The 12,706-nt window shown below is 41.3% G+C and overlaps 1 protein-coding gene across 1 annotated transcript in view; it reads right to left on the reverse strand.

Moving 5' to 3' along the window:
• The window catches only part of ASTN2 (astrotactin 2), an 873,390-nt gene that overhangs the window by 513,165 nt on the left and 347,519 nt on the right, over positions 1 to 12,706 (reverse strand). Inside the window, exon 6 of the mRNA XM_042963755.1 lies at positions 8,442 to 8,588. Coding sequence (XP_042819689.1) covers positions 8,442 to 8,588 — 147 coding nt within the window. The remainder of the gene's footprint in view (positions 1 to 8,441; positions 8,589 to 12,706) is intronic.

Raw genomic sequence — 12,706 nt, forward strand, 5'->3', positions numbered from 1 at the left:
GCCTTGCCTTCTCCCTGCACTCTCTCATGTATAGTTATTAAATCTGGGTTGGAGTTCAACCTATTCTTCCTGATTTCAGCATATTAATATGGTTTATTGGTATTTCATTGCCACCTCCCCCCTCTCGGCCCCCCCCCCGGGTGTTCTGAATCTCAGCTCAATTTATATTTTCCCCTCTTCCTGGGCTTCTGGATAAAGCTGGTTTCATTTTGGTGCTGGGGGAGAAATGTGATTTTGATTGGAGTTTCTTATCTTTGGGGATGGGAGGAAAAACTGTGGGGAGTGAAGTCAATCACAAGATAGGCAAACTCAGATTTTGTGCACCGTCATTCCCCCAGATATATCTTCTTAGGTTATCTAGGTTCACCTGCCTGCCCCACCTCCCTTCATTTCACAGACACAATTTATTATATGTCTGCTGAAGCCTCTGTTAGACCTCACAGTAGGGTAGGACATGAATAAGCTGTGGCCTTTGACCTTGAGGAAATTTAAGTCTAGCTAGTGAAATCACTTCATTTTTTGGTTTTCTTTCTTTCTTTCTTTCTTTCTTTCACTCACTCATTCATTCATTCATTCATTCATTCATTCAATGAATGCTGTTTGGTTGCACAAACTTTGATTTAGACACTGTCCTAGGTGCTGAATATAATGAGCAAAACAAATAAAATCTTTAGCCTCATGGAGCTTACAACTTAGTGGGAGAGACCAACATGAACTAGATAATATATAATTACCAACTTAAATAATTGGAATAAAGGAATAGAGCAGGGGTTGTGGAGAATAATTACTAAGGGACCTAAAAGAGGCAGGGATATGAAAAGAGGAAGTCAATCACTTTAGGGTAAATAAATTTGTCCATAAGAAACTGGGGAGGTAGGGAAAATGTTTTCCAGGCAGTGGGAACAACTTGTGCAAAGGTCCTGAGGTAGGAGGCAGCTAAGGATATTTAAGGAACCCACATAAAGACAGTGGAGTAAGTTGAGGCTGGATGGAGAGGTAGGTAGGGACCTGATCTTGCAGGAACTTAAGAGCCATGTTAAGAAGTTCAGTCTTTACAATTATAGTAAGAGGTACTTGAACAGGTTTTATGAGAAAATGCAGTATGCTGAGATTGCTGATTTTAAAATATCAACTCTGTTTGTATTGTTGAAAACAGACTGGAGAGGAGTCAGATTTAACTCAGGAGGCCAGTTCTTAGGACTATGGCAGTTGTTCCAATGACACATTCATAACAATAACAGTGATGGGAGGTAGGCTGTGGGGTTATTAAAAAGGCAGAAATATAGTTCTATCTAGTTTTCAAGGAATGGGGTTTTGATAAACAGGGTTTTCTGGAGGAAGGAGAAAATTAAGTTAGGCCATGGAGATGGGTAGAGTTGCAGTATATGGAAACTAGGAAGGGTACTTCTGGTGGAGAGAAACACTTAAGCAAATGTACATAGGAAGACACAAGGCAAAGTAGCCTATCTGTCATAACAGCATCAAATGTGTGCAAAGTGGTGAAGGGCAAACAAGGCGGAGACCCTGCTATGGAGAACTTTCATCCCTGAACATGTTCTATGGCACTCAAAGGTCTGCAATTAGCACTGAACATTTTAAAACCAAGCCCCAGATGGTGCCACAGAGCAGAAGGTCCAAGGAACTCCTCTCTTTATACAGGTTTCTTTGCAGTTTGTGACTAAGCAGTGTGGTGTAATTTTTCCTTCCTTAAGTTGAAAATACTCCCCCCATGTATTCAAATCACTGCAAACTAGCTCTGGAGCTGGTTATAACCTCATTCTTCATTAAAGGCACAAAGCCATATAAGATTAGCTCACTCTCTTGGGTTGAAAGACATGAAATAGGGGTGGAAGCAAATATAGATTGAGATTCATCATATATAATTTTTGTTTTCAAAGGCAGCTACACGTGGCATATTAATGAGCTAGGCCATCCTAATGATAAACATTTCCACTTCAGGTTTTCACAGGCTGGTGAGGAAACCTCAGACCCCAAATTCCTCAGTCATAGAAAACAAAGGGGATTTGAAATATCACCTAGTCTAACCCAAAGGTGAGGCCAACAACTTAACTTTATCTTAACATAGAAATATTTTAGCATGAATATTTTGATGTAATGAACATATCAACACAAAAATACTGTGTGTGCATGTGTGTGTGTGTGTGTGTGTGTGTGTGTGTGTGTGTGTGTGTGTGTGTTTAGTCAGGTAAAGTATTCAAGAGACACTCCCTAGCTTTCACTCATTCCTGAGTTTCATTCCATTCCTGGGCTAAGGAAAAGAGTGGGTGCCACCCAAGAATGAGGTTCTGAAGAATAAACAAACATAATTTGAAAGTCCTAAAAAATAAAGTGTTTTAAAAATTTATATTCTGATAAAATGGCTCTGAATCAAAATACCATGTATCCAAGTCAAACCCATTTCTTCCCTTTTCTTCTATGGCTTCATAGAAATGTGGTCATCTATTCTTAGGAAATTTCCTATGATGGGGAACTCCTTACCTTGCAATGACCCCCTTCCAGTATTAAACAAAAGTGATAACAACCACTAACATTTATACGATTTACTGAACCATTACTAGATCTCTGGTACTGAGCTAAAAGCTTTATGAGCATTATTTCATTTATTCTGCACAATAACTCTACGGGATAAGTACTGCTATTATCCCCACTTTATAGATAATGAAGCTGAAGCTCAGAAAGTGAAGACATTTTCAGATGAAGGATCAATTTTACTTCATCACTGACCACCTCATCACCCATCTAGCTCTAATTTTTCTTCCTGGGGACTCTCAAGTCTGTCCCCTTTTCAAAACTAATAATAATAACCATGGTTATATTTGTCAAAGAGTGGAGCATGGAAGGACCTCGGTTCAGGTACATTTGGGCTCTCATATGTTGCTTCACTTCTGTGTGTTAATCTGGCCAAATCACTTAACATCTCTGCATTTACATCCATGTATGCAAATGAAGATGCTAAATGCTGCCTCACAGTTCTGCTATGAGACTGGAATGAGTAAATAACTCCATGAAAATGTTTGAACACTGCCATATTTATAACAGACTTAATAATATTGGGTTCACTTTTTGTTTAAATTCCTTCAATTCTTCTTATAGAATGATTCCTTCGGTCATTAGGTATCCACAGTGTTTTTCCAATCTCTCAACTGTGAAGCCTCTCCTTTGGACAACTTCCAATATATCACTCACCTTCTCAAAGCACCAGAACAGAACAGACTATAAGAGAGAACTCTAGGTGTACTGTTATTTGTCTACACTAGAGTGGGGCCATCTTACTCACTTAATCTAAACAACTTACTCCTTTAAAAGTTGCCTCTTGGGGCACCTGGGTGGCTCAGTTGATTGGGCGGCCGACTTCAGCTCAGGTCATGATCTCACGGTCGGTGAGTTTGAGCCCCGTGTCGGGCTCTGTGCTGACAGCTCAGAGCCTGGAGCCTGTTTCAGATTCTGTGTCTCCCTCTATCTGACCCTCCCCCATTCATGCTCTGTTTCTCTCTGTCTCAAAAATAAATAAACGTTAAAAAAAATTAAAAAAATAAAATAAAATAAAAGTTGCCTCTTTGGGGCACCTGGGTGGCTCAGTCAGGTAAGTATCCGACTTCGGCTCAGGTCATGATCTTGTAGTTCATGAGTTTGAGCCCCACATCAGGCTCTCTGCTGTCAGCATGGAGCCCACTTTGGATCCTCTGTCCCTGGTCTCTCTCTGCCCCTCCCCCGCTCTCTTTCTCACTGTCCTCTCAAAAATAAATAAACATAAAAAATTAATAGTTGCCTCTTCTATTAGCTTGCTGTAGTGCCAGAATATTGGGTAAATATACCCTGACTTACACTGGGAGCCTCAAGATATGCACAAACCAACATCTCAAATAAGATACGCTTTTAAAATTAACTTGTAACCATTCATCCACAATGCCACCTACATGACAATCTGGATGAAGCCTGGATCCATGTGCATTATCACGTCTGCTTTGTTATAAAACTCATAGTCGCCATTTACATTGCATTCAGTGCTATGGACAATCACTGGAGCTACAGCATGAGGCAGCTCCATTAATATGACATTGACACAGTAAAAGATGGAAGAAACCAAAGCCCTTTATCAGGAGTCCCTGTGGTCCCAAGGAGTTATTACATTATTATATGTTATTAGAAAAGTAACATTTACAGAGATATTAATGCAACTCTCAAACTTCTGTTAATTGATCACACAGAGTTCATATTATGAATATTAGTACATAGACTCCACCCCTAGAGACTGTGATTCACTAGTTCTAAGACTCATCAGCCCAAATGACCAAAATGCTTATAACTAACAGTCCACAGCAGAAAAAACAGCTAGATTCAAGGAGTTTGGACACAAATCTAATTTATCTCTGCACTGTGTACTTAGCAGGGCAAAAAGCCTCTAGTGGCCTTGAGAAGACCCAGACAAAGAAAGGGGTGATATTTGCCAAGGGATTGGATGAGGGCTGTCAGTACTCATTGCTCTTGCCAGTGAGGATATGGAAAAGTGCCACGTTGTGCTGGCCTTTACCAATAACGGGCAGTAAGTATCAAGTACAACGATACCATAACACAACTGCAGAATACTTTTCTTTTTGAAGACCTGCCCCATTACTCAACCCCACGCCCCATACGTCAGCACCACGGACAGCTCAACACATATGGCTGGATGAGTGCTCTCCCTAAGGGCTGACAAGTTGGCAGCCTAAGGTTTATGGGGAAGGTAAGAAAACTGAGAGCTGTCTTAGCCACTTAGCCATGGTCCTTGAGTGGCTTTGTCTCAGTGGAGTCCTTCCCCCTCGATGGGGGCTGCTTTCATCCTCATAGGCTTTATCGTGTGTGATGTTATTTATAACTCAGACAGTGGCCTTTTAAGGTAGGGGCATATATATATGATTGAATTGTACACTTGCATTCTGTTTTCTTTACTGTATGTATGTCATATATCGATGAATTTACAAATATTAATGCCAACTGATAATAAAGGTTCAGGAAAATAGACATCATCATCACTTACCCTCTTGCCTCCCTACATAACACTCCTGCATCTCCAGAAATCAGAGCTAGAGACCTCACTAGTCGAATTCATATAAATTATTCTTGGTTAGGCCCTGCTCCACCCCCACAGAAAACTGGATTCCACTCTTTTTCAAGTCCTAGTTTTCTTATCTGTCAAATGGGGATAATAAAGATCACTTTGAAGAGCTGTTGGGGGAATGGGATGTGCAATCCATATAGATTATCCACCCACAGGAAGCACTGGGATCATGCTGGGAAAGGTCTGCTTGCCTAGAACTGGACAGCCATCGACCTGACTGTAAGTATTCACTGCTCTAAGAAGTCCTGTTTAACCCCAGAAGTACCGTAATAGATTGGTACTGTTTGATTCTATCAGAATCTATTAGAATAGAAGAATCCCATTTATTTAGTTTCTTATGCCTTCTTGTCCTGCCATGTACCAGCTTCTGATGTCTCTTCCTTTATGGATCATTTTAAGAATAAGAGTAGCAAGCTATGGAGATTTTTCGAGCAATCACCATGTTTTAGATATTTTATCGGTATTTTATATACATTATGTCATTCAATCTTTTCAAAATGATCTCCATTTTACAGATGAGAAAAATTGAGACATAGGGAGCTTAACTGATTCTCCTATATTTCATAGCAACTAAACAAGAAAACTGAGATATTAACCTAAACGTATTCATTTCAAAGGGTACATTCCCAACCAAGACAATGTAGCATGCAGGGGAAGGGGGTTCCATTACACCTTGAGACTGAGATCCTTTTGGGCTAGGTCCTCTATCATTGCCTACCATGTCTGTACCATCGCATCCCTAGTATTTGTAAACTCCATTGCCATTGTCAATTATCCTTGATCTGTAAGCATTTTCTGCCTTAGTTTTCCTTGATTCAGTCTCCCCTTTCTTCTTAGAGATCTAATATAACAGTCCATAGGGCCATTCATAAGTCTGCTTTAATTCAGGTTTCATGCATTCATTAATCACATATTTACTGAGCATCCACCATGGACCAGGTATTGTGCTAATCATCAGGAATACAAGATCTCTCTCAGAAGACACAACTCCTGCCCCCAAAGAGATTCCAGTCTACAGGAAGAAACAGACAACTCTACAGGAAGTTGTAAAGTTTTAAGTTTATGACAGAGGTCAGAATAAAGACCACTGAGAAAAGGCACCTGTTATCTCACCACATTTTTCTCTGTCCTTCCAAGCCATCACAACACTTCTCGAGTTTTCTTGGGCGATCCCTTGATTTTGCAATTTCACAACTACATGTTCTCTGAAAATCTGATAAATGTGGAATTGTAGGCTTCACAATAATCCAATGAGATAGGTATTATTATCATACCATTTTATTTATTTATTTTATTTTATTTTTAAAAATTTTCTTTTTAACATTTATTTATTTTTGAGATAGAGAGAGAGACAGAGCATGAATGGGGGAGGGTCAGAGAGAGGGAGACACAGAATCCGAAACAGGCTCCAGGCTCTGAGCTGTCAGCACAGAGCCTGACGCGGGGCTCGAACTCACGGACCGCGAGATCATGACCTGAGCCAAAGTCGGCCGCCCAACTGACTGAGCCACCCAGGCGCCCCTATTATCATACCATTTTATAGATGCAGACTGAGGCTCTGAGAGGTAAGTCATTCATTTGGCTATAGAAATGGCAGATAACAGAACAACTATTTGAATTCATGTTTGTATTATTCTATAGCCTCTGCTCTTAGCCTCTAAACTATTTACCATGACCTTGAGAAGGTTACTTAGACTCCTTAGGAGCTCAATGTCTACAAGCATGAAAATAAATATTCAAAACTCGAATGTTGCTAAGGCCTATCGTTCTACAGTTAAAGTGTAGGGACTGGTAACACTAAAAGTTAAGATCACATGCCTTAAATGGTGGCCAAAATTTGTCCTATTGGTTTTTCCAAACTCATTGTTTATTACTCTTAGCCTTTCATCTCCACCCAGGTTCTGGCAATTCTTCCCATCCCAATCTCCATGAACCTATATGTCCTAGATGCTTCTGTACATTTGCTTCCTTCTGCTTCCCTCTGCTATCCTTTTGTTATCTTACACTCAAAGTTGCACCTGTCATATGTACACATATGATTTGATAGAATTGAATCAAAAATGTTATGTTTAGGACCGAAAGCCAACTGCATGTATATAAAATAAGAAATACTGAACTTCATTGTAGTTCAGGTGAAAAACAAGTAGAGGCTAGTTTACATGGTGAAGTGGGAGCCATCACAGGATACATTAATAGAAGTCTGAGTGTTTCAGAGAAAGGAGGTAATCATTCCACTTTGGACAAAACATATGGAAGGGATTGGTGCTAGATCTGAACATTAACTTAAAAGGTAAAGATAAAATTGAATTATATTGAGATAAGGCTGACAACTATTGAGTAAGGATCTCAAAAATATTCAATACAGATCCAATTGCAAAAATATTTTTTTTTAAAATAATAGGACTAATATGATGTTGGAAGTCAGAAGGGTGGTTACCTCTGGGAAGGCATTAACTGGGAGTGAACATAAGGAAGCTGGGAATGTATTATGGTTTGATCTGGATGGACTCTTATGTAAAAATTTAAGCTGCATACTTAATATACTTCTTTATTATATTTATGATAATCTTCATATACTTAAAAATAGTAATGCCAAGCACTTGGACAAGCAATTGAGGAAATAGGTGCCATCGCATCCTACTGGAGCATGTAAACTGGAACATCTTTCTGGAGGACACTTTAACAATAGCTATCAAGAACCTTAATCAGTTTCTTGGGCCATGCTTTTTTTGCAAATGATTACAAAGACTACAGTGTCTCATTAATTCAAATTAATTGTGCGAAGAGTAAACGGTAGGATATAACATACTTGTAAAGTACATCTACACGGAATGAGATAAGAATATTCTCCAGGACATTCAGGAAATTCCAACGAAGCTCATATGACCTTCTCGGTCATATTTTTTAATTAGCAAATAGTATTTGGGGAGGGGATATTTTTAGTTAGGAATAGGATTCACAAGCATAATAAGAAGCAGGAGGTTCTCTGAAGTAGCTCAGTCTCCCTGCACTCACATTTGAATTCTTCCTTAATTTAACAAATCTTATCCTTGCCCATGGCAAAAAAAAAAAAAAAAAAAAAGCAGTCTGTAGTTCCATTCAAATAATCCAGGATTCTAAATCATAAGGGCTTCTTCCAAGGCCTTTGGAATGTTTTGTTTGTTTGTTTGTTTGTTTGTTTGTTTGTTTGTTTGTTTTTGGTTTTGGGTTTTTTTTTGGGTAATCTGATTGTGAAGTTGGGCTATGCATGGAGGACATTTGACCAGACAGGGGTGCAAGGTGACGAGCAGGTAATGGGGCATCTTTTATGCTTGGTTCTTACCATCTGCAATGAAGTGCTCAGGCACATGCAGAGTCACTTTCACAGTCAGTGGACAGGACATCTGACTGCCACACACCATGGCCAGGATGCAGGAGCTCACAGCAATCAATGTCAAGGCCGTCTTATTCACCGGGCTTTTCAGCAAACCTAATAACAAAAATACAACACAAAGATACATAAATCCAGGAGGTGAGAAAATAGGGATAGCATGGAATTTTGGAATCCTGTTATTTTCCAAATGGGAAGCTGGAAAAAGAAACCATATTTTCCAACATCTGTGCTTGCAATGACATCTCAGTGGCCTTTGTTGGGTCTCAACTTAACTCTCTGCAAAATGGGCTTATCATCCCCTTTGGTACAGATGAAAGAAACGAGCTTCCTGAAAACTGTGGTAATTCCCTCTCCTCCCCTCTCAATTAGGCTGGTCGTTTTTGGTAATTATTAAAAAATATTAAACTCTCGGGGCGCCTGGGTGGCTCAGTCGGTTAAGCGTCCGACTTCAGCTCAGGTCACGATCTCGTGGTCCGTGAGTTCGAGCCCCGCGTCGGGCTCTGGGCTGATGGGTCAGAGCCTGGAGCCTACTTCCGATTCTGTGTCTCCCTCTCTCTCTGCCCCTCCCCCGTTCATTCTCTGTCTCTCTCTGTCTCAAAAATAAATAAAACGTTAAAAAAAATTTTTTAAAAATATTAAACTCTCTACTAGCTTTAGGAGCAAGTAGGAAGAAGTGAGAAGTGTTGAATTCGCAGAGCCCAGTGGAATGAACATGGGCTTTACAGTCTGACAACCGTGGGTTCAAATCTGGGCTTTAGCCCTCAGTGGCTGTGTGACCTGTTTCATTCTCTGAACCTCAGTTTTCTTACACGTCTGATGAGAGTAGTAAGAAACAGCTCACAGGTTGTTGTGATGATTATGTGGCATAGTGTAGACACAATGTCTATCATCTAACAGGGTCTCACAGACTGTTAGAAGCTCTTCAGTTCACATTAGTGTTGCAGGCATTTCCTGAGCACCTACTATGGAGATACATAGAGAGCAGCATGAAGAAGAGTTTTTGCTCTCCGGGAGCTTACAGGCTAGGGGGCTTATCCCCAGCTAATTAGACTCCAAGGCAAGTTGTGTTAAGGAACTAGCAGAGAGGGTGCAAGATGTGAAGGGGAGATTTGCCTGAGAAAATTAAAGGCAATTTAGTAGATGCAATAGAATGAGTAGATCGGATTTGCATGGCCAGCAGAGCACTGGGCCAGCAGAGCAATTCTGTTGTCTGTGTCCTAAGCCCCCACTGTGTCTCATTCTTTAGGTCTTGCTATTGACAACTACTTTAAAGGTTTTGATAACATTTTTAGAACAATGGGTCCCAAATTTCTATCACCCACTAGGCTCTTCTGAGCAAACCTTTATTCCCAAGTCTCCTAGACGTCTCCCTACAGTAGTCCCAGGGGCATGACATAAATGTGTTCAAAAGTGAACAGATTATCTTCTCCTTAAAGCTCCCTCCTCTTCCTGATCCTTCTTATTCTCCTCCTCCTGTTCTTCCTTCTTCTCCTCCTGAGCTCCCCAACTTATTGAAAATACCACCATTTAAACTGGCAAGAAACTTAGACATCCTTCATGCTTGTCTTCTTCCTTTACAGCATCTGCACAGCCATGCAGTTCTATTTATGCTTTTTTTAAAAGTTTATTTATTTATTTTAAGATGGGGGGGGGGAGCACAGAGAGGGAGGGAGAGAGAGAATCCCAAGCAGGCTCTGCACTGTCAGCATGGATCTCGATGTGGGGCTTGATCTCACAAACCACGGGATCATGACTTGAGCCAAAATCAAGAGTCAGAGCTTAACCAACTGAGCCACCCAGGTGCCCCTTTATTCTATGTCCTTATCATTTTCACCTGTTTCCCCACATCTCTTCTGTTCTCTGCTTATGAAATGAGGGAGGTTTGGGCACATCTTCCCATCTCATTCCCTGCTGGAACCCCTTGAGACTGTTTTACACCTCTGGGCACAGGATGCCTTCCATTCTCATTAGCCTGGCATTCGAGGCCTTTCATGGTGGGTCTCTGCACTCACACCTCCTGTTGCCCTCCCCTACCTGACAGAGGTATGGGCAGGGCTGCATAACTGCAGTGCCACCACAGTCAACACTTCATCACACTAATATCATAGGTGTTATTTCTTTTTAAAAATTTTTTTAATATTTATTTTTGAGAAAGACACACACACACACACACACACACACACACACACACACAGAGTTCAAGTGGGGGAGGGGCAGAGAGAGAGGGAAACATGGAATCCGAAGCAGGCTCCAGGCTCCGAGCTGTAAGCACAGAGCCTGACATGGGTATCGAACCCACAAACCATGAGATCATGACCTGTGCCCAAGTCGGACGCTTAACCGACTGAGCCACCCAGGCGCCCTGACAGATGTTATTTCTTTTGCATAGAACCCCACTTGTTACCTTATCCTTCATCACTCATGAAGGATATTAATCCTCTCCCTCTAGGCAAACAAACAGCCTACGTTTGTTGTGTTTCTCAAAATATCTCACTCAAACATTAGATTCTAGTAACTGGATGGTAAGCTCAGGTGCCATATCCTTTGCCTACCATTGATCCCAATGCCTAGCACAGTGTCTGGGATGTGGTAGAATCTCAGCGAATGCATCCCAACTTCCAGGGATGATAGTAACATGTTAGTAAGCAGATAAGGTGCTGACCAGTCGAAAAGCAGGCCAACCATAAACCAGCTGCATTGCTAGACTGGTGGATCCTAATGGAATAAGAGCCCTTATGCACAGCTTTTGGATTTTTTTGTATGCCTATCTAATTTTTTCTTAATAAACAGTGAGCTTCTTGAAGGAAGGCACCCCACCTTCACCATCTTTACATCTCTCATGCTAAACTTACTTCCTGGAACCTAGAAGTTCTTTGATTTAAGAACAGCATCCTTATCTTTATTGCTAGTCCTAGTACAAGGCATAACTTTTGGTAGAGACTGTTCATCTATTTGCTGTATTTGTTGGATATATGTTAGATGGAATGGCAAGTAAGATTTAAAAAGCTGGTTCCGGAGTCAGGTGGATGGGAAGTCCCTAAGCCTAAAATGACCACTGGAAGAAAAGGAACAAATTTTCTCTCTTCCTGGGAGCCACAAAAATCTGTTTCACACTCTGAACTATACAGTTTAGTACCTAAATAACATAAGCTAGCTAGCATCCAAGTTTTCTACTAGAAAGGGTATGGACTAGGAGTCAGTGCTTTGTGTAAGTCTTCCCTTAAAAAGTCAACATGTTACCCCAAGTCTAGATATTTAACAACCTCCCCTCCTTCCCCCGCAAAGAACACTTAGCAGCAGCACTGAGTTTCCACTCTAGATTCTGTAGAGTCTGTTCTCAGGGGACGAACATGTAAGGATGAGTCCAGCATGAACACATTCGTGGCAAGGGGAACCGGAGAGTGAGATAAGGAAGGTAGATGTTCCTGGCATTGGGGAAGCAGATGCCCTGGATGGACAACAGCATCCTGTGGGTCTCTGAGAAGGCACCTCCCAGACTTGCCTCCATATGGCAGCAGAAATGGAGATGACCAAGACTTTCCTTTTGCTAATTAACCAACTACCAGAAATGCTGCCCAGCCCTCGCTGGGCTGATTTCTGGTTGGGAGATGAGGACTTATGGGCAGGTGTGGGATTGCTTGTACTATCTCTCTGGACTCACACCGGGCTAACTGCTTCCCCTAGGTCTTTTAAACCTTCACAGTAATCCACAATCTTTAGGAGTCAGTGGGGAGGGGAGTGAAGGTATATTGTTAGCTTATTGCCTCTCAGTTTTACCATCTGGAAAATAGGAAGGAGATGACACATCCTTCGAGAGTGTTGTGAGACCTAATGAGACAGCACATGTTAAATGCCTACCGCAGTTTTTGGCACATGGTAGGCCCTCGCAAATGATCATTTCCAAGCCAGGTATCAGTATTTATCTAATCATTGATGGCAGAAACCAGTACTCATTTACTTCTTTGTCCAACACATTGACAGAACATACTATGAACTGAATTATTCTTTAGAAACCAAAGACAGAAACGGTGGATATAGTGGGGGAGAGTCCTAAGAAGAGGGAGGGAGTGGAGGGGAGAATGTGAATGAACAGTGTCCTGGGGAAGCCATTTATTCAGCGAATGCCTGAATCGCTACAGCTGCCTCTGAAGTCCAGGAAGAAGAAAGCACACAGGTCAAGTCTGCACTTGGGCCAGATGCCTGTGGAGCTGCCC

The sequence above is a fragment of the Panthera tigris genome, chromosome D4 (genome assembly GCF_018350195.1).
Source record: "Panthera tigris isolate Pti1 chromosome D4, P.tigris_Pti1_mat1.1, whole genome shotgun sequence".
Taxonomy (NCBI): domain Eukaryota; kingdom Metazoa; phylum Chordata; class Mammalia; order Carnivora; family Felidae; genus Panthera; species Panthera tigris.